At 39.4% G+C, this 22,482-nt stretch overlaps 1 protein-coding gene across 1 annotated transcript; it reads right to left on the bottom strand.

Moving 5' to 3' along the window:
• Positions 1-5,701: 5,701 nt before the first annotated feature.
• TTC5 (tetratricopeptide repeat domain 5) lies at positions 5,702-21,333 on the bottom strand. Its single transcript, XM_004421321.2, has 10 exons — positions 21,243-21,333; positions 17,915-18,047; positions 16,766-16,977; positions 16,217-16,367; positions 15,051-15,142; positions 13,394-13,450; positions 12,700-12,846; positions 12,311-12,525; positions 9,005-9,149; positions 5,702-6,311 (listed from the first exon to the last, which is right to left on the bottom strand). The coding sequence occupies exons 1-10, from the start codon at positions 21,288-21,290 to the stop codon at positions 6,192-6,194; spliced, it is 1,320 nt and encodes a 439-aa protein (XP_004421378.2). The 5' UTR covers positions 21,291-21,333; the 3' UTR covers positions 5,702-6,191.
• Positions 21,334-22,482: the final 1,149 nt, after the last annotated feature.

The following is a 22,482-nucleotide window of genomic DNA, read 5'->3' as shown; positions in this document are numbered from 1 at the left end:
GTCCCATGTCAGTGGTTGGATGTTCTTGGCTTCACAGATAGACTGGCTGGAAAGTCTTAACATCCACCAGGACATTCTCTTCTCCAGCCTCTGACAATTGCATAAGGCCTAATTTGTATAACAAATCCCTTATCCCATAATTCATAAAGGTTCTGCTCCCCACATTGAACCATAACTGATATATTCTATCCTCCTGTTCCCTAATTCTGACCTCCATGCCCCATATTCTGATAAAGAATAGCACGATTTCCACTGTTTCTCTGAAAGGCTAGAGACCACACTGACCCACAAGAAGAGTAACTACCAGAGCAGGAGCTCTGCTCTATAGGCTCTTCAAGCCAATAGAATAAAGTTTCAAAATCATTATTATTCTGCGTACAAGGTGTCAACACTGTCTATATTAGTCTAATATATCCTGTTTTCCTAACCCACCATCTATCTATCCAGCCAGCTAGCCATTTAAAAAATCTAGATCTGTGAGAGGTCTAACACTCACAGATGTATATGATAATGTCTAGAACTCAAAGATAAGTATGAATTACTGTCTATCCTTAAAAAATTCAAACCATATAATCAAGTAATTATAATACAATAAAACATGTGCCATATAATATAGAATGTACAAAGCACTCTATCATTTCCTAAACAATCTCCCTAAATTTTTTTCTTTAATACAGTTTCCTTGGTCTTGGATGCCCTCTTGTACATTTCACATCAAATTCACAAGTAGCTAACAAGTACTTTATTAAAAGATGCTCAACATCACAAATAAAGAAAAGCAAACATAAAACAATGGAGTGTCATGTTGCCTACAAGACATAAAAACTATATCCCATCTCATGAATAGGCACTCATAACAGTTGGGAAGGAGACAAAAGGGCATTATGAAGACAAAAATAAAAACTAATAAAATAGAAAAAAACATACAAAAGATGAGGGTAAAGCAAGTCAAGTTCTTTGAAGACTTGTAAGAAACAGGCTGCTGAAAGAAAAGAGATAAGATACAAATAAATAATATCAGTAGAGAAAAAGGGAACAAAATTACTGATACCACAGAGAATAAACACATAAGGAACACATTAAAAATAATTTAGGAGAGTAAATTTGAAAACTTAAATGAAAGGGATAAATTACTAAAAAAAATACAGAATATTAAAACTGAATCAAGAGAAAGCTTGAATAATTCAATCCAATAAACGTTAAAGAATTTAAATCAGTTAATCTTTCCATAAAGAAAATGCCAGGTGCCAATGACTTTACAAGCAAGTTCTACCAAGAAAGAGATAAGTCAATTTTATATAAACTTTTCAAATAAATACATAGAAGAAACACTCTTTACTCATTGTATGAGGCAAGCATAACTTCAATACCAAAACTAGACAAGAGTAGATTAAGAAATAAAAACAATAGACTGTATTAGACTCACAAACTAATATCACTTGTGACCCACAGATACAAAAACCTAAATATTACACAAGTAAATCCAGCAATGTATAAAATATATACATATCCTGACCAAGGTTTGTACCAAGAATGCAAGTTTGATTTATTAATTGAAAGTTGAGTACTCTAATTTACCACATTAACAGATTAAAGGAGAAAAATCCTTTGCCATCTCAACAAATGCAGAAAAAGCATTAGATAAAATTTAACACCTTTTATGATAAAAACTCAAAACAGGCTTGAAATATAGGAGCAGATGTATGTAAAACCATACAACATTTAATGTTGAAAGATTGAAAATATTTTCTTTAAGTACAAAAACAAGACAAAGATGCTTGCAATCATCACTTGTATTCAGCATACTAGAGGTCCTAACTGGTACAAAAAACAAAACAAAATAAATAGTAAAAGGATTGGAAAGGAAGACACGAAAATCATTATTTGTACACAGAAACCCAAAGGAATCAACAAATTATTACAATGACAGAGTTCTAAAAAGGTCATAGCTACAAAAAATATATAAACTAGCCAATTGTATTTCTATTCCCAGGCACAGTTAGCAAATTTAATTTTTAAAATTATACACTATTTATAATAGCATCAAAAAAGAGGAAGTATCCAGGAATAAAAGATCTAATAAAAGATATATAAGACTTTTGTAGAAAAAGTATACAATTATATTGAAAGACATTGAAGGAGAACTAAATAAATGAAGAAAATCATGGATAAGAAGATTCAATGTTATAAAGATGTCCATTCTTCCTAAATTAAGCTATCAATTCAATGCAATCCCAAACAAAATCCTAGAGTTTTTCATGAAAATTTACAAGCTGATTCTAAAAAGCAAATGGACCAGCCCTGGTAGCCTAGTGGTTAATTGGCACACTCTGCTTCAGCGGCCCAGGTTTGGTTCCCAGGTGCAGACCTACATCACTCATCAGTGGCCATGCTGTGGCAGCGGCTCACATACAAAAAGAGGAAGATTGGCATGGATGTTAGCTTAGCGCAAGTCTTCCTCAGCAAAAAGAAAAACATGAAAGAACTTGTCTGATCAGATATTGACTTTTTATAAAACCATAACACAATATGGTATTGGTGTAGATATAAACAAAGAGAGGGGCCAGCCCAGTGGCATAGCCGTTAAGTGCTCACGCTGTGCTGCTGGTGGCATGGGGTTCGGATCCTGGGAGCGCACCAATGCACCGCTTGTCAAGCCATGCTGTGGCGGCGTCCCATATAAAGTGGAGGAAGATGGGCACAGATGTTAGCCCAGGGCCAGTCTTCCTCAGCAAAAAGAGCAGGATTGGCATGGATGTTGGCTCAGGGCTGATCTTCCCCACAAAAAAAAAAAAAAAAAAGAAGAAATAAACAAAAAGACCAGAATAGATCAGAATATAGAGCTCAGAAACAGATCTACATATATATGGCAAGTTGGTTTAAGACAGATTAAGCTTTAAAGATCAATGGTTAAAGAATGAATTCTTTAATAAAAGGTGCTGGCCCAACTAATTACTCATTAAGAAATATATATATATATACCAACAACACAACATAAAGAAAAGTCATAATGAAAGAAAAGGATGAAATGATAAAACTCCATAAAACAATAGAATGAAAACGTCTTTATGACTTCAGGATAGAGAAGGACTTCTTAAAACACAAATAGCATTAGCCATAAAATAAAAGATTGATAAACTTGAAATTAAGTTGATTAAATTGATTTATTTATCAATTAATTGATTTAAAAATTTAAATTGATAAACATAAAATTAAGAACTCTGTTCAACAAAAGATCCAACAGAGAGAGTAAAAAGACAAGCTAAAAACTGTTAGATCAGACATTTTTCCAAGGAAGATATATAGATGGCCAACAGGCACATGAAAAGATGTTCAACGTCACTAATCATCAGGGAAATGCAGATCAAAACTACACTAAGGGGCTGATCCCGTGGCTTAGCGGTTAAGTGTGCGCGCTCCACTACTGGCGGCCCAGGTTCGGATCCCGGGTGCGCACCGACGCACCGCTTCTCCGGCCATGCTGTGGCCACGTGCCACATACAGCAAGTAGAAGGATGTGCAACTAGGACATACAACTATCTACTGGGGCTTTGGGGAAAAAAAGGGAGGAGGATTGGCAATAGATGTTAGCTCAGAGCCGGTCTTCCTCAGCAAAAAGAGGAGGATTAGCATGGATGTTAGCTCAGGGCTGATCTTCCTCACACACACACAAAAAAACTACACTAAGATATCACCTTGCACCAGTGAGAATGGCTATAATCACCAAGACAAAAAATAACAAATGTTGGAGAAGTTGTGGAGAAAAGGGAACCTTCATTCACTGCTGGTGGGAATGCAAACTGGTGCAATCTCTTCCTGGAAAACAGTACGGAGATTTCAAAAAATTAAAAATAGAAATACCTTATGATCCAGCTATCCCACTACTGGGTATTTATCCAAAGAACTTGAAATCAACAATCTAAAGAGGCTTCTACACCTCTAAGTTCATTGCAGCATTATTCACTATAGCCAAGAAGTGGAAGCAACCCAAGTGTCCATTGACAGATGATTGGATAAAGATGTGGTATATATATATATATGTATATATATGATGGAACACTACTCAGCCATAAAAAAAGACTAAATCGTCCCATTTGCAACATGGATGGACCTTGAGGGTATTATGTTAAGTGAAATAAGCCAGACAAAGAAAGACAAGCACCGTATGATTTCACTCATATGTGGGAAGATAAACTAACACACAGACAGAACAGTTTGGTGGTTACCAGGGGGAAGGGGGTTGGGGGTGGGCACAAGGGGTGAAGGGGCGCATTTACATGGTGACTGACAAATAATAATGTACAACTGAAATTTCACAATGTTATAAACTATTATGACATCAATAAAAAAAACTGTTAAATGTTTGCAGCACATAAAATGACAAAAGATTAGTACAGGGGATAAATAAATAATTCCTACAAATCAATTTGAAATCCAATACAGAAGAGGGCAAAGACAAAATAGGCATTTTATGAGAAAATATTAGTGGCTCGAAATATATTCATTCTACTTACCCTTCAAACTGTACATACATATTTGCATACTCGTTTATACATATATTTAATCATTAAATCCTTTAAGTTGTGCTTGTACCACCTACTGGCCATTTTTCTATTGCCTAATCCAACACAGAACATGTCAAATTATCTCATTCAAATTATCTTGTGTAAAAGAGGAACAGTTATTGGATCTCATCTCTCTACTGACTCTAACACACACACATATCACCACCCTCCGCATCTCCAGCTGCTTTCAACCATTTCTCAAGATATTCTACACCCGCTCAAGTTCCTGATCACTCTTCCACGACTGCAGGCCTCAAAATCAACAACTAGCATTTAATACAAGGCCCCACATGTGATCTCAAAGACACTGTATGTACTAAAATCTCTCTCTGGCTACCAGATTCATTGGTACAGTCTAAAAAGAGTGTTTTTGCAACTCTATCATACTGGTTACTCATACTGACTTTATCTTCTCTACTAAAATTCCTAGTAATTTTTCATACATGAAGTTGAAGATACATCTCCGAAAGTTGGCCTTTGAGACCAAAAGAATAGACTTCAAAATTTTAGATTCAGCCCTTATTACTTCTTTAGATAGATGCTTATTTGATCATCTATTCTGTGAAGGGTCCTCTGTATCTTACATTCTTTATAAATGGAATGAAGCATCAATGATTTTCAAGTCACTGTTCAAGAGGTGAACAGGACTGGACCAAAGACAAAAACCTGAGCCATATCACTAAAAGTCTTCCAAGCTAATCTGTATCCATTAATGTGCCCTCTAGTTAAAACCATTCCATTGGTTATTAATCTTCCTTCACATTGTCCCATTTTTCCACAAGGATATTAAGAGAAACTGTTATAAAATGTATCATCAGAATCTAAAGAAAGTGAATATCTAGCTCACTCTGTTCTTTCAGCCTAGTAACACTATTAGAATAGTATTGCTGTCATCTTGGACCATGGTGAGGACCACCCCTAGGGATGACAGAATGGAGATATGGAAGGAAGCTGGTTCCCAACGACTTTGTTGAGCTGTCATCCCTGCTCTGGGTTCCCCTTTGCCAACATTCTTTTAATTGCGAGAGAAATAAACTATTTTGTATAAAGAAAAAAAGGGGGTGAGGATTACTCTAACGGATTGAAGTGATCCTAAAACCAAGCCTGGAAAGAAAGAAGCAAGCCACACTACATAGTATTTTCTTCCAAACAAATTTAATTCCATTCCAGCCCCAAAGAAGGGGAAGGTTCTAAATTTTAAAAGTAAAAATAAAATAAAAATTGCTCAAAAACCAAACCATAAAAAAACTAAGCCCCCTCCCTTAGCAATAAATACTCAAACGATATATACACATGAGGCTCAGGAAGGAGGCAAGAACAGGAACCTTGGGGACTCTGTCCCATGGCAAGATCCCAATTCCATGCTCTTTACCTAAAACATAGAAGAGCAACAAAAGAGGCAGCAGAGATATACCAGGGGAGTATGTGGCCCTGGAGAGTGCTGGAACAGAACAGGAGAGAAAGAATGGACACAAAGTGTCTTACAGGGCACAGGAAGAGCAAGTTGTCTTCTAAAATATCCCCCCATTCTGGATGAGACACTGGATGTGGCTGGTCCAGCTGCCGGGTGCCCTGGAGCTTTTCTCCTCGCCTCCACTCCCTCTTTAACACGCAAGTCAAGGAAGGTCATTCACACTGTGACCGGGATGCCACTGTGGCAGCAGCCTGGCTGCTGGAGCCCTGAGGCTTTCCATTCACCACTAGCAAGAGGGGCGTCTCCACACGAACACTGGAAAAGGAATAGTCCTGGAAAAGACAAAAATAGAGAGATTCATTACAGATCCTAAGATAGAAGAAACTCCAGCACAGGGATACACTACCTGTGACTTTTTCCCCGTCTCTCTCCCCTCAGTATGTACACCACTTACCTCCATCTCACCTTAAACAAAGCTGAGCTAACAAAGGAGAAGTAATTTTCCCAAAGTTTTCAATCTTCAGAAGGAAAATCTGAGGCAGGCAGACTGCCAGTAGTGTCACTACCAGAATAGGACAATTATCTGATTCAAAAGAAGACAGGTTCCCGGCACAGCCTACCAAAGGGTGCCACCAGCTCTCACAGAATCTGTCCTTAACAGTGTTTGTTGACAATTATAACCAGATACACACAGCAGCCAGACAGAGCCAGTGGAAATCCTGAGAAACTCTTAGTCCAAGCGTTTATAAGGCCCTAAATTAATCTTCCAAATATAAATTAAAGTTACTTCTCCCTTTATATCAACAGGAAGAAAATAATGTGTGGTGTAGACATTCTCCTACTAACAGAAAAGCTATCAGCTCACTTTATCAGTTCAAATGTACTTTAAGTTGTAAAACACGTTGTTAAAAGAGCTTCATCCAAAAAATACTGTTTCCACTTGGAGTACGAAGGAGGCTCTTTTAAGTCAAAGTAAAGAGATAAATTAAAGAGTTCTCACAAATCATTTTTTTTTAAACATCCTAACAGGAACATGGGCAAGTGACAAAAAAATGGCAATTTATAAAAGGAATATAGTCAATAAACATGATAAAATGTTCAACCTCACCAATAATCAAGAAACCAAAGCCAAACAATATTGATGCTATATTTTTCATATAAAATCAGCAAAAAATTTTTCAAAGGTTTCTACACAGAGCTGAGAAGAAAACTACAGGGAAACAATTAATCACATCCACTGTTGGTAATAACTGGCACAACCTCCCAAAAAATCATCAGGCAATATGTTATCAAAAGTCTTAGAATTCTGCAGACCTTTAGGAGCCAGGATTCTACCTTAGAAATTCATTTAGGGAAATAATTATGGATAAGGGCAGATACAAAAATATTTACTATGGTACTTTTATAATAGGGAAAAATTGGAAATAATCTAGATCTGGGGTCAGCAAATTATTTTCTGTAAAGGGCCAAATAATAAATATTTTAGGCTTTGGGGGTCATATGGTCTCTGTCACAGAACTATTCAACTCGGACACTGTAGTGCAAAAGCAGCCACAGACAACAGTAAACAAATGAGTGTGGCTTCGTTTCAAAAATATTTACTGATGGACACTGAAATTTGAATTTCCTGTAATTTTCCTGTATCACAAATTATTCTTCTTCTTTCAATTTTTTTCTTTTAAAAATACAGAAACCTTTCTCAGCTCACAAGCCATACAAAAACAGGCAGTGAGCTAGGTTTGGTCAATCAGCTATGGTTTGCCAACTCCCAATCTAAACGGTGAAAAAGTGGTTAAATATCTAGTCTTATAGAGTTTTTGTGAGGATTAAATGAGTCAGTGCAGGCAGTAAAGCTCTTAGCACATGGCCTAGCGGACAATAAAGAGTTCAGGAAATTTTAACTATCATCATCATCTTCATGACCACCTCCACGTGTCAATTCAAAACAATGTTATAGAATATGTAAAAACACAGGAAGTGTTCACAAACATTTACATATAACCTACTTACGATTAAAAATATACATATGAATGTGTGTGCACAGATTTATGAAAAGGAAAAAGATTGGAGGTATACATACCAAACTGTAAAGAGTAATAATATCTGAGTGACAATATTTCAGTTCATTTTTATAATTTATTTTTATTGAGATAATTGACATATAACCTTCTATAAGTTTAAGGTGTACTAAGTGTTGATCTGATCTGATACATTTATATACTGCAATATGATTACTACCGTGGCGTTAGCTAACAACATCTCTATCACATCACATAATTATCATTTCTTTTTTGTGGTGGGAACGATTAAGAGCCAGTCTCTTTGCAACTTTGAAGTTTATAATACCATAGTGTTGTCTATAATCATTGTGCTATGAATTAGATCTCAGGACTTATATCTACGGGTTGCAAGTTTGTATCCTTAAGCAACATCTCTTCAATTCCCCCACCCTCTAGTAACCACCATTCTATTCTCTGTTTTCACAAGTTCGGCTTTTTCAGATTCTACATATAAGTGATATTATACAGTATTTGTCTTTCTCTGTCCTTCAGTCCATTTTTTTAACTCTTTTTGTTTACCAATAGTTTCCCTTTTTAGTAAAAAAAACAATTCCACATATGTGTATATGTGTGAATATATGATATCACTCACACACTCACTCACACACACACACACACACACACACAGAAGCATTACTTTACTTTTTTTTTTTGTGAGGAAGATCAGCCCTGAGCTAACATCTGCCAATCCTCCTCTTTTTGCTGAGGAAGACTGGCCCTGGGCTAACATCCATGCCCATCTTCCTCCACTTTATATGGGACGCCGCCACAGCATGGCTTGCCAAGTGGTGTGTCGGTGCGCGCCTGGGATCCGAACCGGCGAACCTCAAGCTGCCACAGCAGAGTGCAAGCACTTAACCGCTTGCACCACCGGGCCGGCCCCACTTTACATATTTTTTAAAAGAGAGAAACTTGGTCCCACTTTCAGAGCCTATGAGTTGGGAAAGACTCCAGCCATCACTCACCTTTCCCCTGTGCTGAATTCGATGAAGCCGAAGGTTGGGCTCGGGGATGGCTACAGAGTCCCCAATGAGCACTCCCCAACTCTGCACCATATTATACACCATCACTGCATAGCAAGGTCCATCTGAATCTACCAGGCCAAATGTACTGCCAAATTAGGACGAGTTAAAGGGAAGGAAAGAAAAAAAAAAGGAAAGGGGGTAGGGGAGAATAGAAACAGTGGTTTTAAAATATCAGCAAAATAAACAAATGCTTTCTCAGTTACTTATTTAGAAAACCTATGACAGGTACCATCATCTACTATGTACATCTGAGGCCCTCATTTGTCTTAGATATATAATAGTATCTTTCAGAGAACATGCACAAGACTCGCCAATCTGTCACTTTGCCTAACTTGAGACACACGAACACTGAAGGCCATTCAATAAATATTAATAATAAACTAGCTCAAAATGTTGCAGCTAACACATTACTCCTGGTCTATCAATTTAACTATCACAACCTTTATCAAACTCTCTAACCATCACTGTCAATTAAATTTAATTCCACAAACCTTCACTGGATACCTATTATGGATCAAGCACTGTGCTTAGCAGTAAGACACCAATCCAGCTATCAGTGAGCTTAGAGTCCAGCAGGTGTCAGACAATTAAACCATCACTTACAGCACAACTGTGATAGATGCTCAAATAGTTTTTCCCTTGTGCTGAATTAAGTGAAGCCAAAGGTCAGGCTGTAGGAACCCAGAGGAGAAATGTCTACATCAAAACTGGAAAGCTAGGAAGGTTTCCTTGAAGAGACTCTCAAATTGAACCTCAAAGAATGAAAAATTAGTTGGGTTAAAACAGGAAAACAAATCTTCAGTGGAAATAAAAAACCTATAGGGGGATAGGAGCAGGGACTGACTCGGAAGGAACATGAGAAAACTTCCTGAGGTGGTGGTAATGCTCTCTATCTTAAAAGGTGTTTAGGTTAAATAGGTGTATGCATTTGTCAAAACTCAGCAAATGTATACTAAGATCTGTACATTTCACTATATGTAAATTTTACAAAAAAAGAAGAAAATTGCAAATAAATACTGAACTCTAGTTAATAATTGCATACTGAAATATTTAGAAGAAACTATACTGATGTCTGCAATTTATGTTGAAATGCACCAAAAATAAGATGGGTCAATGGATGAATAGGACGATAGATAGAAATGTGATAAACTAAGTTTAGTAAAATAGTAATAGTGGAATATAGGTGGTTGGGTACACAGATGTTCACTATAAAATTCTTTCAATTTTTCTGTATGTTTGAAAAGTTCTATAATAAAATGTTGGGGGAAAAAATGTTATCCAAATCAAGAAGCAGCAAAAGGATTATCCAGGCACAGTAACTGTGTAGAGGCACAGAGGCATGAAAATAGCTGTTCTGAAACCTACAAAATAATCCCATGGTTGGAACAAAGGGCAAAAGTGGGAAAGTGACAGAAGATAATGGAAAGAAGTAGGCAGGGAAATCATGTGTACAAATCATGAAAGGCTTTGTACACTAAGCTAAGCCAAGGAGTTCAAACTATCCTAAAAGCTCCATGGTATTGGTAAAGGATTTTAAATAAGAAATGGCAGTGGTCAGATTTGCATCTGGGAAATATTTCTCCACATTGTGGAACACTGCAAGAAAAACGGTCAGGAGACCTGTCTGGAGAAGTGATACGCTGAATTATGTTAGCAGAGACAGAGAAGTAGGGACAAAAGGGCAAATCTATTGGACCTGGTGATTGTCTCAATGCAGGAGAATGGAGAAGTCTAGAAAACTTCCAGAAGTCTTAAGTAAGTGACTGAGTAGAGGTAGTACCACTGATTGACAAGGAACTCAGGGAAGAGAAGCAGGTTGAGAGAGAAAGATGAGGTGAGTACTTTTGAACATACTGAGTGAGAGATTTCTGACTGGAGCCCAGAGGCAGTTGGATATAGAAATCCTAAACTTGGAAATGAGGCCTGGGCTGGAGACACACCTGTGAGTACAGAGGAGGCAGCCAAAGCCCTGGATTTACATGACATCACCAAACGAGATGATCTATAAATGAGATGGTGAAGAATCGGCGCTCAAGCCATCACTTGGCACACCTGAATTCACAGTAAACACTGCAATCGAGCACAGCATTCTCCTGGTGAATCCAGTCAAAGCCTCAGAATCCTTCTACACAGTCAGGCAGCCACTGCCAAGAGATCAAAGTTGGCACCTATTTGCCATCCTGGTATAGAGAGAAAAGAGGAAAGGAACAAAAACGGAGTCCTCCTGGAAGTTAACATTTAGAAGTTAAGAAAAAGGGAAACCAAGGAGTGGCAAGATATTTCTTTGGTCTCAAGGCCCCCAAAACCTATTTTGTTTGTATCTCTCTCTCATTCCTCTTAGCTCCAGGGTCTGCTCTAGTTAACTAAACTTTTCCCAACTATCTCCTTGCTCTTCAACTAATTAAGTACATATACCTCTAGAAAATGCCATGGAGAAAGCTCAGGCACATAATGGGAATTGTGAGTACTTCACTTTGGATGGAGCAGAAGGGATATGAAAGGGAATAGTGAGAGGTAAGTCAGATGTTATGAAGCCAGGTAATGGAAGCCACTGGATCAGACATTGGTGATCCTAGAAAAAACAATTTCAGTAGAAAACAGAAAAAGGAAACCAGTCAACCAGGGATTATGAAGTGAATGAAGGACCAAGGAGTGATGGCAGTGACTAAACTCTAATTTGTGAAGAATTAAAAATTTTCTAAACAAATATTCTTAACTCATTTCCTCTGCTCGACTATAAGCACACTTGGGTCCTTTACATTTCTTTTTTTTGTACTCCCTACAACACATATAGCAGATCTCAATAAATAAAATAACATTTGAGACAATCTCCCATCAAATTCTCACCCAAAGCTCACCTTCTAGAACTGCCTAGGTATACCTAAGTCCAAACAGGACTGAGAATTCTTCCCTCTTCACCTTCTATAATCATGAAAACACAAAGAGGCAGGAGAATTTCAAGGTTCACATCTGTCTTATAAAAACGTAGCTGTCAAATTTCAGCTATGAATGTAGAAATCTACAGAGCACCACACTCAGGAAAAAAATGGGTGGTGATGGAATCTACAGAGAGATTGTTGGACATCACCTAGACAACACTCGCTCATGGGACATTTAGTCACAGAAGGGAAGCAGAACTCACAAATCTGTGACCACTAACAATGTCCTCAACTATCAGAGGAAGGCCAGGAAGTTAGACCAATTAGTTCAAAAGGATGAAAAAGAGGAAAGGCAAGAGAAACTCACAAGGGGACTTTCTCCTCTGTGGTAAGGCTGAACACCACCTTTCCCAGGACCACAGCACCACTGTTCACACCAGGCCGCAGCGCACTCAGTGGCTTGAGCTCCAGGGACACCTTCTGCCCAGAGGCTGACTGATAGTGCCCATCACCACAAGGGCCTAGATGGGCTGGGCGCAAGCTTCCCAGCATGCTCTGCAACTTTCTGGCCTTCACCTTTCCCTGCAAAGGAAGGGAAAATAGATAAGAAGGGGAAACTAGTCACTCTCCTTGAGAGTCTACTCCTTCCCTCTCACTCCCCATTTCTATAGGGTCACTACTACCAAAGCACATTTTATTATTTTATTGACCCACAACAGAATAAAAAGGTAGGATTCAGCCTTTAGACATCTTTACCTTGCTCTCAAGGAGGCTGGTTAATCTATTCAGGAATTCCAGGAGTTGTTGCTCTCGTTGCCGGGGCTCAGGCCAGGCAGGGTCCAGTGCTGCAGCCCGAGAGAAGCCCTCCAGGGCCTCCCCATAATTCTCTTCATACTTATGTAACTGCACAAGAAGTAACCCAAATCTCCCAATTATAAGTGTATTTAACACAAACTATGCCAGGGGGAGTAATGGCACAATGGGCTTGGAATCTAGAGAAATAAACTGTTTTCCTTCTCAGTTTTTTTCTGTCCTACGATGAACAACCTAAGGAGATAGTAACACGCCTCCATCCTTCTTCCTGGCTAAGGTGATCACAACCCCAAAGATGGAATCATTGCAAAGAAGCTAACTCCCAAACTCTAAAACAGTGAAGTTGCATATATTGGGTTGTACTATTTTTATATTTATAATGAACATTTCAGAAAAGCCTTCTAAACTGTCCCCTAATCCTCTATGTACCCTCCCACCTCCTCAGCCCCTTCTCCTTTCCCTCCAGTGACTCCACCAGATTCTGAAGTCCAACACAGCTGGCTCTTCCTAGAAATAATTTGGCTTTCTTCTCACAGTTTGTCCCCAACCTTGTCCCTATGTCAGTTATCCTCATGGGCTAGGACCTAGATGTCTTATTTATTTGACTTTCAGATGACCTCCACCCCACAGATCTTACCGTTGCCCTGTTCAGATGAAGATCAGGATTGCTGGAAGCTGTCCTGTCAACCTTCTCCTACAGTGGGACAAAAAGATCATCAGCGGATCCTGTCTCAGTCTTAAGGACGGCCACACCCAACACGTCCTAGATCTCCTCTCCCGGGAAAAATTCAAGTTTCTTCCTTGTCAAAACGTTACCTCTACTCACACTGTTATACAGCAACGGCTTGTGTGGTATTTCATTCAGTCATTGAAACTTCAAAGATGTAAAAGTTTTTGTATGTCTGTGAAACTTTAAAATACGATTATAATTTATCCATGCATTAGTATAAAGATAGAAGAAATATGTGAAAGTATTCTGATAAAAAAAAATGTTTTTAAAGAGATGATGATATAAATGAAAAAAACCTGGGAAAGAAATGATGTCGATTTAATGCATTTCCTCTGTGCGTGAGCCCCCTTCCAGACACAGGCCAAATTGTGTTTCTACGTCTGAGCCCCCTTAAAACACACACTGAAAGTCAAATTCTGATTCTCTAATTTAAACAGATGGACAGAAACCACATGACAGTGCAGACAAATGTGCTGTGAAGAAACTGCCGGCTATGTTCATGGGTAAGTTCATTTTATTTTCTTAGTTCTATTCATTGCCTGGCACATTGCAAAAGCATGAACAACATGAATCAAAATTGTTTAAATGGTTGGTTCAAATATGTTTCAAAATGCAGGCCTGGGTGAAGAAATTCAGAGTTAAAAGCAACTATTTAGCAAAAGACAAATACAAAATTTTAAAGGAGTACACCATACTACTCTTTAAAATGTAAACATTCACCAAATTAAGAAATTAGAGTAAAATATAATTCCTCTGCCTAAAAATTCCCTGACTGAACAACGGGCAGTCCCTAAACTGCAAACACGAATATAAAGTAGCTGTGCTCTTTATTCTGCCACACAGAGCAAAATCTGTAATGGTAAGACAAAAAGCAATTTTCTATGTAAAGAGAAGCAAAAACGCAAAAGAAAGGTGCATATGAGGCCTAAATAAAAAGTGCTCAGAAGGCCACTGTGAATCTTCTAATAACGAGTCATCAGGCATTCACAGCCTGAAGGAAACCCCGTGCAAGTGGCTATCAATATAAATATGATCTGAAAGCCTGAGCAAAGCACAAGCTCCCCTAGTGAATTAATCCCAAGGAAGTGATGCAGAACGGGCTACTCACTGTTTTCTGTTTTAGCCTGTGGGAAATCCAGAGCCATATTATCTAACAGTTAAGCTGGGGATAGCACTTAATTTATACTTAAGTATTAGAGTTTTCATTTTTCTTTAAAAATGTACAAAAATATTAATAAGCATTATTTTAATATAGACTTTTTCTATTACAACAGATGGCTATGTTGGGATGGGCTCTGTGATTTGGTTATACATGCCTATAATAAATCTAGACAGCTCAAGGAGCCATCTAGCACTGAAGCACCACTGCAAGTGGCTGCTAATACTCAAAGTTATAAGGAGAGATAAGTCACCTCTGCAGACACGGCTTTGCAAAACCACACACATTGGATGCCAGCAAACACTGCCCATGCTGTTTGCTAAAGAGCTACAAGGAAGACTGAACAACACTCTTGCTTCTGTTGCTGCCACTATTCATCTGGCCTGGGTGACCATGAATACTTACTGCTTGGGCATAGGCACTGAGGGCTTGTTGGGAGATCTTAGGGTTCTGGCCAGTATTGAAGTAAAGAGAAAGGTATGCATTCCCCAGAATATCTGAAAGAGAAACACAGGGTTTCTGGTTCCAAATGTAAGGAGCTTGGAAGTCACCACTCCATCCTAACAATAAAAAAGCTGAACAGACTGAAAAATCCACAACTCTTCTTGGATCCATAAGAAAGAGGACAACACAGGACAAACCACTGCCCCAAAAATTGGAGGGACAGAAGGCGAATACAGGGAGTTATGGCTTACCGGAGCAGAAACTCACCAGCTGCCACAGGAAACAGTGCTGGGGTAGGAAAATCTGAACTGTAATTGACAAATTGCTGGAGACTCAGAGTGGACAAGTCTGGGAATTAAAAACTCCAGGGTCTCAGTCATATGCGAGATTTACCTCCCAGAGTTCAACCAGATTCCCACAACAAATTTGGGAGCAAAATCCCCTCATACTTCTAACAGGAGGAGGGAGAAAAGGAACAATTCTGAAATATGCTAGAGCACTCTGTTCTCCAGGCCTGATCTCAGAAGAAACTAGTTAACCAGAGTGTAACCTGCTGGGGTATTATCAGAGCCTAAGTGACCTGACGGAGGAAAATAACCAACTCCAGCTGGCTCTAGCCTTCCACATGAGAGAAAGGAAAAACCCAGTTCCAGCACACTAAAGCCATTCTGTCCCACCTAAGGTGGGAGAAAAAACTAAGAAACACAGCAGTGGATCATCTCAGAGCCCAAGTTCAAGATATAACTATTTTAGTCACCCTCAAAAGTCTATTTGAAAGACCCCACATCTGACACAAACCAGTGATGACATTATATTTAGCATACTCCAAATTCCACCAGGATGAAGAGGCAAATATGGACCCAAAGGAGAAAGCTGAACAGGCTACACAAAAGCCCTGTCTCACTTATGTGGAAACATAAGCTTCCTCTCTCGGATGAAAAGATCCAAGAGTTCCTAGAATAGTGGTTCATCAAAACACCTCTCGGGCTTCTTCAAAACAAAGATGCCCTGGCTCCACACTAAGAGTCAGACTCAACGGATGGGCTCCAGATGATTCTGATGTGTAGCCATGGTTGAGAACCACTACTCTAAAAGAAACTTGTTGGAGATCTTTGGAGAGCACTCACACCAGGAGCGACCATCATGGATATCCATCTGCACGGCCAACTTAGCCTGTCGGACACTGTCCATGACATGGCGAGCATGTTCATCTCCAGCATCAGTCCGTAGCTGGCGAAGCACCATTGACAGGTTTTGAAGGGAAACTTTGTTCTTGCACTGCAAATGGAAAAGACATATGTAGTACTCAACCTTCCTGATTCTACTTCCCCCTCCAGATCTATTCTATCTCAATCTTCTTCTGAATCTAATTTTTCATCTTAATTTCATCTGCCATCTGTATCTTAGATCCCCCTCTGCAAGGATCAACTTGGTTGCTAACTTTTCTTTACTTCTCATCTACCCCTGAACCTGATCCCATCATCGTCTTCCCTTCTCAGTCCCCTGTCCTTGTTCTCCTCATCCAGGTCTGCTCCCTCACCCTTCCTCCCTTCTGCTTCTGTTCTCCTAGTTCCATTACACTTCTACTCTGGTATTCATATCCTAGGGAAATTCATAGAACCAAAGGAATCCCATCCTTCCCATCTATGTTTTCCAAGGGATAATGGGCAGCTCACATGGGTGAGGGCTCCTGAGAAGCAGGTGTGGGCAGCTGCAACATCCCCTTTCTTCCAGTACACCTCACCCAGCTGATTCCAGGCTTCCACCAGGTTGGGCTCCAGCTTCACAGCCTTTGACAGAAGCTCCTCAGCCTTAGGGCTATAGTCAGGAGTCACATTCAGTGCCTTCCCAGTTAGCATCAGAACCTGTGCCTTGCCCTGGACAGAACCTAGGAGGAAGGGGAAAAGACAAAGCAAAGTGGAAAATCCCAGGCAGTCTTACAGAAAAGACCAGGGTACTTTCTCTCAAGGAATAACCCCCCACCAGCCCCATGTCATAATGAAATAGTTGCGGAAAATCTTTATAAACAAAGCACTTACTGAAAGCCTACCATATGCAGATTATGTAACAAAGAAAGCATTACCCCACCTTTGAGGGGCTTTCAATCTAGTGGAGAGGATAACGCACATACATGGAAAATTGAAACAACAATGAAAAGGAGCATATGGCTTACACCCTGCAAATGGGCTTTCAAAAGTGAAAAGGAAAAAAGACAAGACCCTCCAGGTAGGAAAATGATATAAACAAAGACATGGAGGCAGAAATACATGTGGCATGTTCATGTGATAATGGATAGTCCAACTAAAATGAAACAAAAAATTCCCCAGTAAGTAAAAAGAGATAAGGACAGAAGAAAAAAAAAGAGTCAGACAATGGAGACTTGAACACCATGTTAAGGGGTTTAGACTTCAACCAGTCAATAGTAGGAATCTTTGAAGATACTTGAGCAAAGAAGCAGACAAAAGGATACAATTAAACGCAAGAAGTAACGATTTAGAAAGATAATTGCCATGGTCATTGTATAATTGATTTGGAAGTAAAAGAAATTAGAGGTGGAAACATCAGTTAAGAGGATTATTGCAATAGTTCAAGCAAGAAGTATGCTCTTTTATTTCACGGCAGTGGCTATAATCAAACTTTAGGAAAAGTAGTTTAGAGGAATGAAAGGTTGCCATCCCACACAGGGGCCCTTAGAAAAAATATTCCGTTGTAGCATCCTGTAGCAGCCACAAACAGGATACCAAAAAGGCTACAGAGAGAGAGAGCAAAACTCTATCACATTTCCGTGAAGGGCAGGGGGTTGCATGCTCTTTGGAGACTCATACCCACTACTTCCTCCATCTGCTGCAGGGTCTTCTCCATCTCCTCCCGCACATCCTGTTGCTTCCTCTCAGCATCCTCAACACTGTGTGTCTCGAAATAGCAGTCTCGAAATGAATAGAGCTGATCCACCAGTTCCTAGGAAGTATAAGAATAGTACCATTAAGTGGAGAGAACACCAAACAAGGAAATTTGAGATTGGCTAGCCATACCAGCTCTTGACCTACAAATACTGATTCTCTATCTCACCTAGGAATGACACAAGAGGCAGGTAGAAAGGGCTCTCAAAATGCCACAGATCCCGAGAGAAAGTAGCCAGTGTCCCAGGCCCACTCTCACGTTGTCCTATGCCAGTCTCTGCACCATGATGATAGTTCTCTCTCTCCCAGCCCCAGCAGGGCTTCCAATATGACTAAGCCCTTCAAAAACCACAGTCAGGAGGGGGGAAACACTTTGCAACTTGAGATAAAACAAAAGTTAATAAGATAATCCTATCTAGTACCGGTCCCCAAAGTATAAAACTTTGAAATCTACCCTAAAAACTGGACTTCCTAACAAAAACAATCTTATCCCTGATTTTTCCTATGCTGGTATCTGAAAATACATGACCTTTGTGAATATGATAAACATGTGAGAGTCATTGTTTTCCACCACAAACAGACCAATTTAAACTGGATAATTTTGCAGGACTTTGTTTCTTTAAATATTTGGTTTTTGGTGTTTTATTTTGTTTTTGTCAAGTGACTTTCTGGCTGTCTTGCATTCTTTCCAAGTAAGTGTTCCCTTTCCTCTTTTGAATACCTCTATTTCTGAGGCTTTCTGTGACATCAGTCAAAGCTTTTCCATTATCTATTCTGTCCTGAAACCAAATAGCAGCAGAAATATATAATACAATTCCATCATGTCTTAACTACCCCCACAGCACATCCTAAATCTACCTACCTGTCTCCATCCCACTATGACTACCCCGGACTAAAGCAGCATCATCACTTGCCTGGACTACTGCAATAGCTTCTTACCTGGTCATATTGCTTCTACTCTCTCCCATTCTCTCACTATGGTCAGAGTGACCTTACAAAAATGTACATCATACCACAAACCCTCAGAGAGTTTCCCACGGCAGACAGAATAAAATCTAACTCCTTACCACGGCCTCTATAGAAGACTGCATGATCTGACCTCCCACTACTCACCCTGCCACAAATTTCACTTCTTACTGTTCTCCCTCCTACTGTAATCAAGCTACTCTGGCTTTCATTCAGTTCCTCAGATCCACCAAGCTCAATCCCACCTTGGGGTCTTTACATATGCTGTTCCCTCTGCCTGAACACTCTTCCCCCAGATCTTTGCATGCCTCATTCCTCACCATCATTTAGATCTCAGTTCAAATATTGACTTCTCAGAGAGGCTTTCCCCGACTACCCAAACTAAAGCAATCCCTTCTTTCTCTGCCCTCTGTTAAATCACACTCTTATTTTTCTTCATAGTATTTATCATTTGAAATTATGTGGCCTATTCATTAACTGTCTATATTGTCTGTCTCCACCACTGGAATGTAAGCTCCATGATGGGAGGGACTTAAAGTCTGTTTTGTTTAGAGTTATACCTTAGCACTAGAACAGGGCAAGGGACATGATAGGCTTTCATTAAATATGCTGACTGAATGAATTAATGAGTCATCCTGTCTCTAACAAATACTTATATGCTACACTTAATTTAAAATCCTACCCAGAACAAAGAGAATGGACTAGCACCCTCTGCAGCAGTGCTTTTCCAATTTTATTGTGTCTATTATTTCTAGGACCCAGCCTGCAGAAGCTCTGATTTTAGTAGTTTTAGTAGAACTCAAAATTCTGCATTTTAACAAGCACCCTAGATAACTGTAATGAAAATGGTCTATAAAATACACTTTGAGAAATATCTTTTTATACATTCCTTCTACCCTAAAATGTCTATAATAATGAAATCAAAGCCTACCACCATTCCCATGGATAGCAACATCACTATTGTCTTCCTCTCCTCCACTCCATTCCCCTATTCCATTCCTGCACCTTCTCCACCCACCCCAAGACACCCCACGCACCCTCTACCTAGATGCTTAGTGCATCTACCACAAACAAGCCCAGGAAAAGACAGTTCTCAGCAAAAATTACAATCCATTTCCTTGTGCCCTGCAATCAGCATGGATGCAAACTAGGAATTTTAGAGAGGGTCTCATTGTTTGCTTGCTTTTAATTGTTAAAGCAAACATGCAAGAAATTTGTATGGTTTGTTGTTGCTTTGTTTTGCTGGAGTTAACATTTTTAATAACTTTTTTCATAGCAAAATCAATATATATGTTGTTAAAATTCAAATAGGTACATGTAAAAAATACACAGTAAAAAATTGTTCATAATCATCCCCATACAACCTCAGGGATAACCACTGTTTAGTATAACTTTTCAGACTTTTTTCAATACATATACAAACATATATACACAAACAATGTTTTCAATATGGAGCCAGGATCGAAAATCTCTGATTTCAGCCAGTCACACTCAGGAATAAAATTAAGTTAATCCAAGTCAACTGGAAGTGCAATAAAGCTCACACTCTTAAAAAGTGTTATTATTTTAATCTGCTCAAGAAACAAATCTCACAAATGTTTAAACTTTTTCATTAGAAGCCTTTAAGCAAGTTACAAGCCTGTCACAGGTCTAATGTTTAAATTCCAGGCTGTCTTAGAACACAAAGAACTCAGTTTCTGAGATGTGGGGAAAATCTTGGGTTATTTAGAGAAAGGTAAAGAGCCAAGCAACTAGAGAGTTAGCCCCTCTGCATCAGACCTCAAACTAGAATTGCACAAGTGTGCAAAAAAAATCAAAACTGTTAAGTCCTAGCGGGAGTAACCAGGATACACGCGGTGCAAGCCATTACTGGGATTGTTGCCATTTTCAAAGCAGACAAGTGAGGATCAAAACAACATGTGATAATAGCTCCTGCAGATCTACCACACACATGTGTACGCTATTGGTTATGGGTGAATCGAGAAAAAAACTTCATAAGAATGGGCAGGAATAAAGTTAGGAGCTGCCACACAGGACTGAAACTAAGTGCAGTCAGGTCAGCGCAGGAGGTCCCAACACACGGGCTGCACGCCTCCGCTGGCCCCCTCCTGGCGCGGGAGGCTCCCCAAGTCGCCTGCAGCTGCACCCTGAGGGGTTGTTATAGCAACGGCACCGACACACGCAGCGTCATGATGTGCCAAAGAATTCGCAGGTACTGCATAAACTAGACTCCCCGCTTCTTCCCGAGTAACAAAAGCATATGTAGATTTTAATCCACGGCCCCCACCTGCAATTTCGGTAACATCTGCTTGACTTCTTCCTCTTCATCAGCCATCACTGCCCAACCACTCTCGGCTGCTCCGCCCCCAACTTTATGACCACAGAGAGTCCTACCCGCCCCTTCGTGGAGCCACAGCGACATCTAGGGCTCTGGAGGCTTACATGCACCTGCGTTTTTAAGGGAGGGCATCGCTCCAAACCAACTTATCCCAAAGCCTGTAACTCAAAGGAGATGCTCTATAATGACTTTTGAGTTAATAAACTTGTTTCTTTCCCAAATCCTGGAAACAAAACGTTCTCAGTTTAATTGCATGTATATTTTTGTTTCACATCTTCCTGCTTATACCAAGATTATAATACCCCCAAAAAGAAAACAGTTTGTGACAGTAGATGCCTGTTAGAAGTTCAAAATTTTGAAGGAAACATAGTACAATGGGAAGGTAACTTGGTCTGAATATTTTCCAAACTTTATATGATTTCCTATCTATGAGGAATTTTATCATTTTGAACATAGTATCCTAACAAATCTACTTACACTTGGGATAGTATTATGAAAGCCATTACTAATACAATAATAGTATATTAGTAAACTAATAATGCTTATATATTGATAGACTATATCCAGAAGGATATATAAGAAACACTGACTGTCTCTGGAGAGGGAAACAGGGGGACTGAGAGTTGTCAATGGGCAAAGAAAATTCTTCTCACTGTGTACACTTTGAATTTTTTATCAGGTACATGTATTACCTATTCAAAAACAAACAATTTCTAAATAAAAAATTATTTCCGTCCACATGGACTATCTCTGAAAGAGCCACAAGACACGGGCAACAGTAATTGCTTCCAGAAAGGGGAAGTGAGCAGCTGGGGGCACAGGACTGAAAAGGGAGACTTTTCACTGTATGTCTTTTTTGTACGTTTTGAATTTGTACCATGTGAATGTATTAAAACTCTTCAATAAATAACTTTTTAAAAAGTAGCATGTAGGGGCCAGCCCAGTGCTGCAGTGGTTAAGTTCACATTCTCTGCTTCAGCGCCCCAAGGTTTGCAGGGTTGGATCCCAGGCACAGACCTACACACTGCTCATTAAGCCATGCTGTGGCAGCGTCCCACATACAAAATAGAGGAAGATTGGCACAGATGTTAGCTCAGTGACAATCTTCGTCAAGCAAAAAGAGGAAGATTAGCAACAGATGTTAGCTCAGGGCCAATCTTCCTCACCAAAAAAAAAGAAGTAGCATGTA

The sequence above is a fragment of the Ceratotherium simum genome, chromosome 3 (genome assembly GCF_057802395.1).
Source record: "Ceratotherium simum simum isolate JZ-2026a chromosome 3, ASM5780239v1, whole genome shotgun sequence".
Lineage (NCBI taxonomy): Eukaryota > Metazoa > Chordata > Mammalia > Perissodactyla > Rhinocerotidae > Ceratotherium > Ceratotherium simum.
Note: the sequence above shows the minus strand (reverse complement) of the source record. Positions and strands in the feature narration are given on the sequence as shown.

What these genes read in the sequence shown, in the direction of transcription:
- TTC5 (XM_004421321.2), bottom strand. Translation starts at nt 21,290, where the DNA reads ATGGCTGATGAAGAGGAAGAAGTCAAGCAGATGTTACCGAAATTGCAG. An exon ending in CCATGATGGTCGCTCCTGGT is followed by an intron (nt 15,143 to 16,216) that starts GTGAGTGCTCTC and finishes TTTCTCTTTCAG; the next exon opens with ATATTCTGGGGAATGCATAC. An exon ending in TCAGTGCCTATGCCCAAGCA is followed by an intron (nt 13,451 to 15,050) that starts GTAAGTATTCAT and finishes GTCCCACTGTAG; the next exon opens with GAGAAGGTTGACAGGACAGC.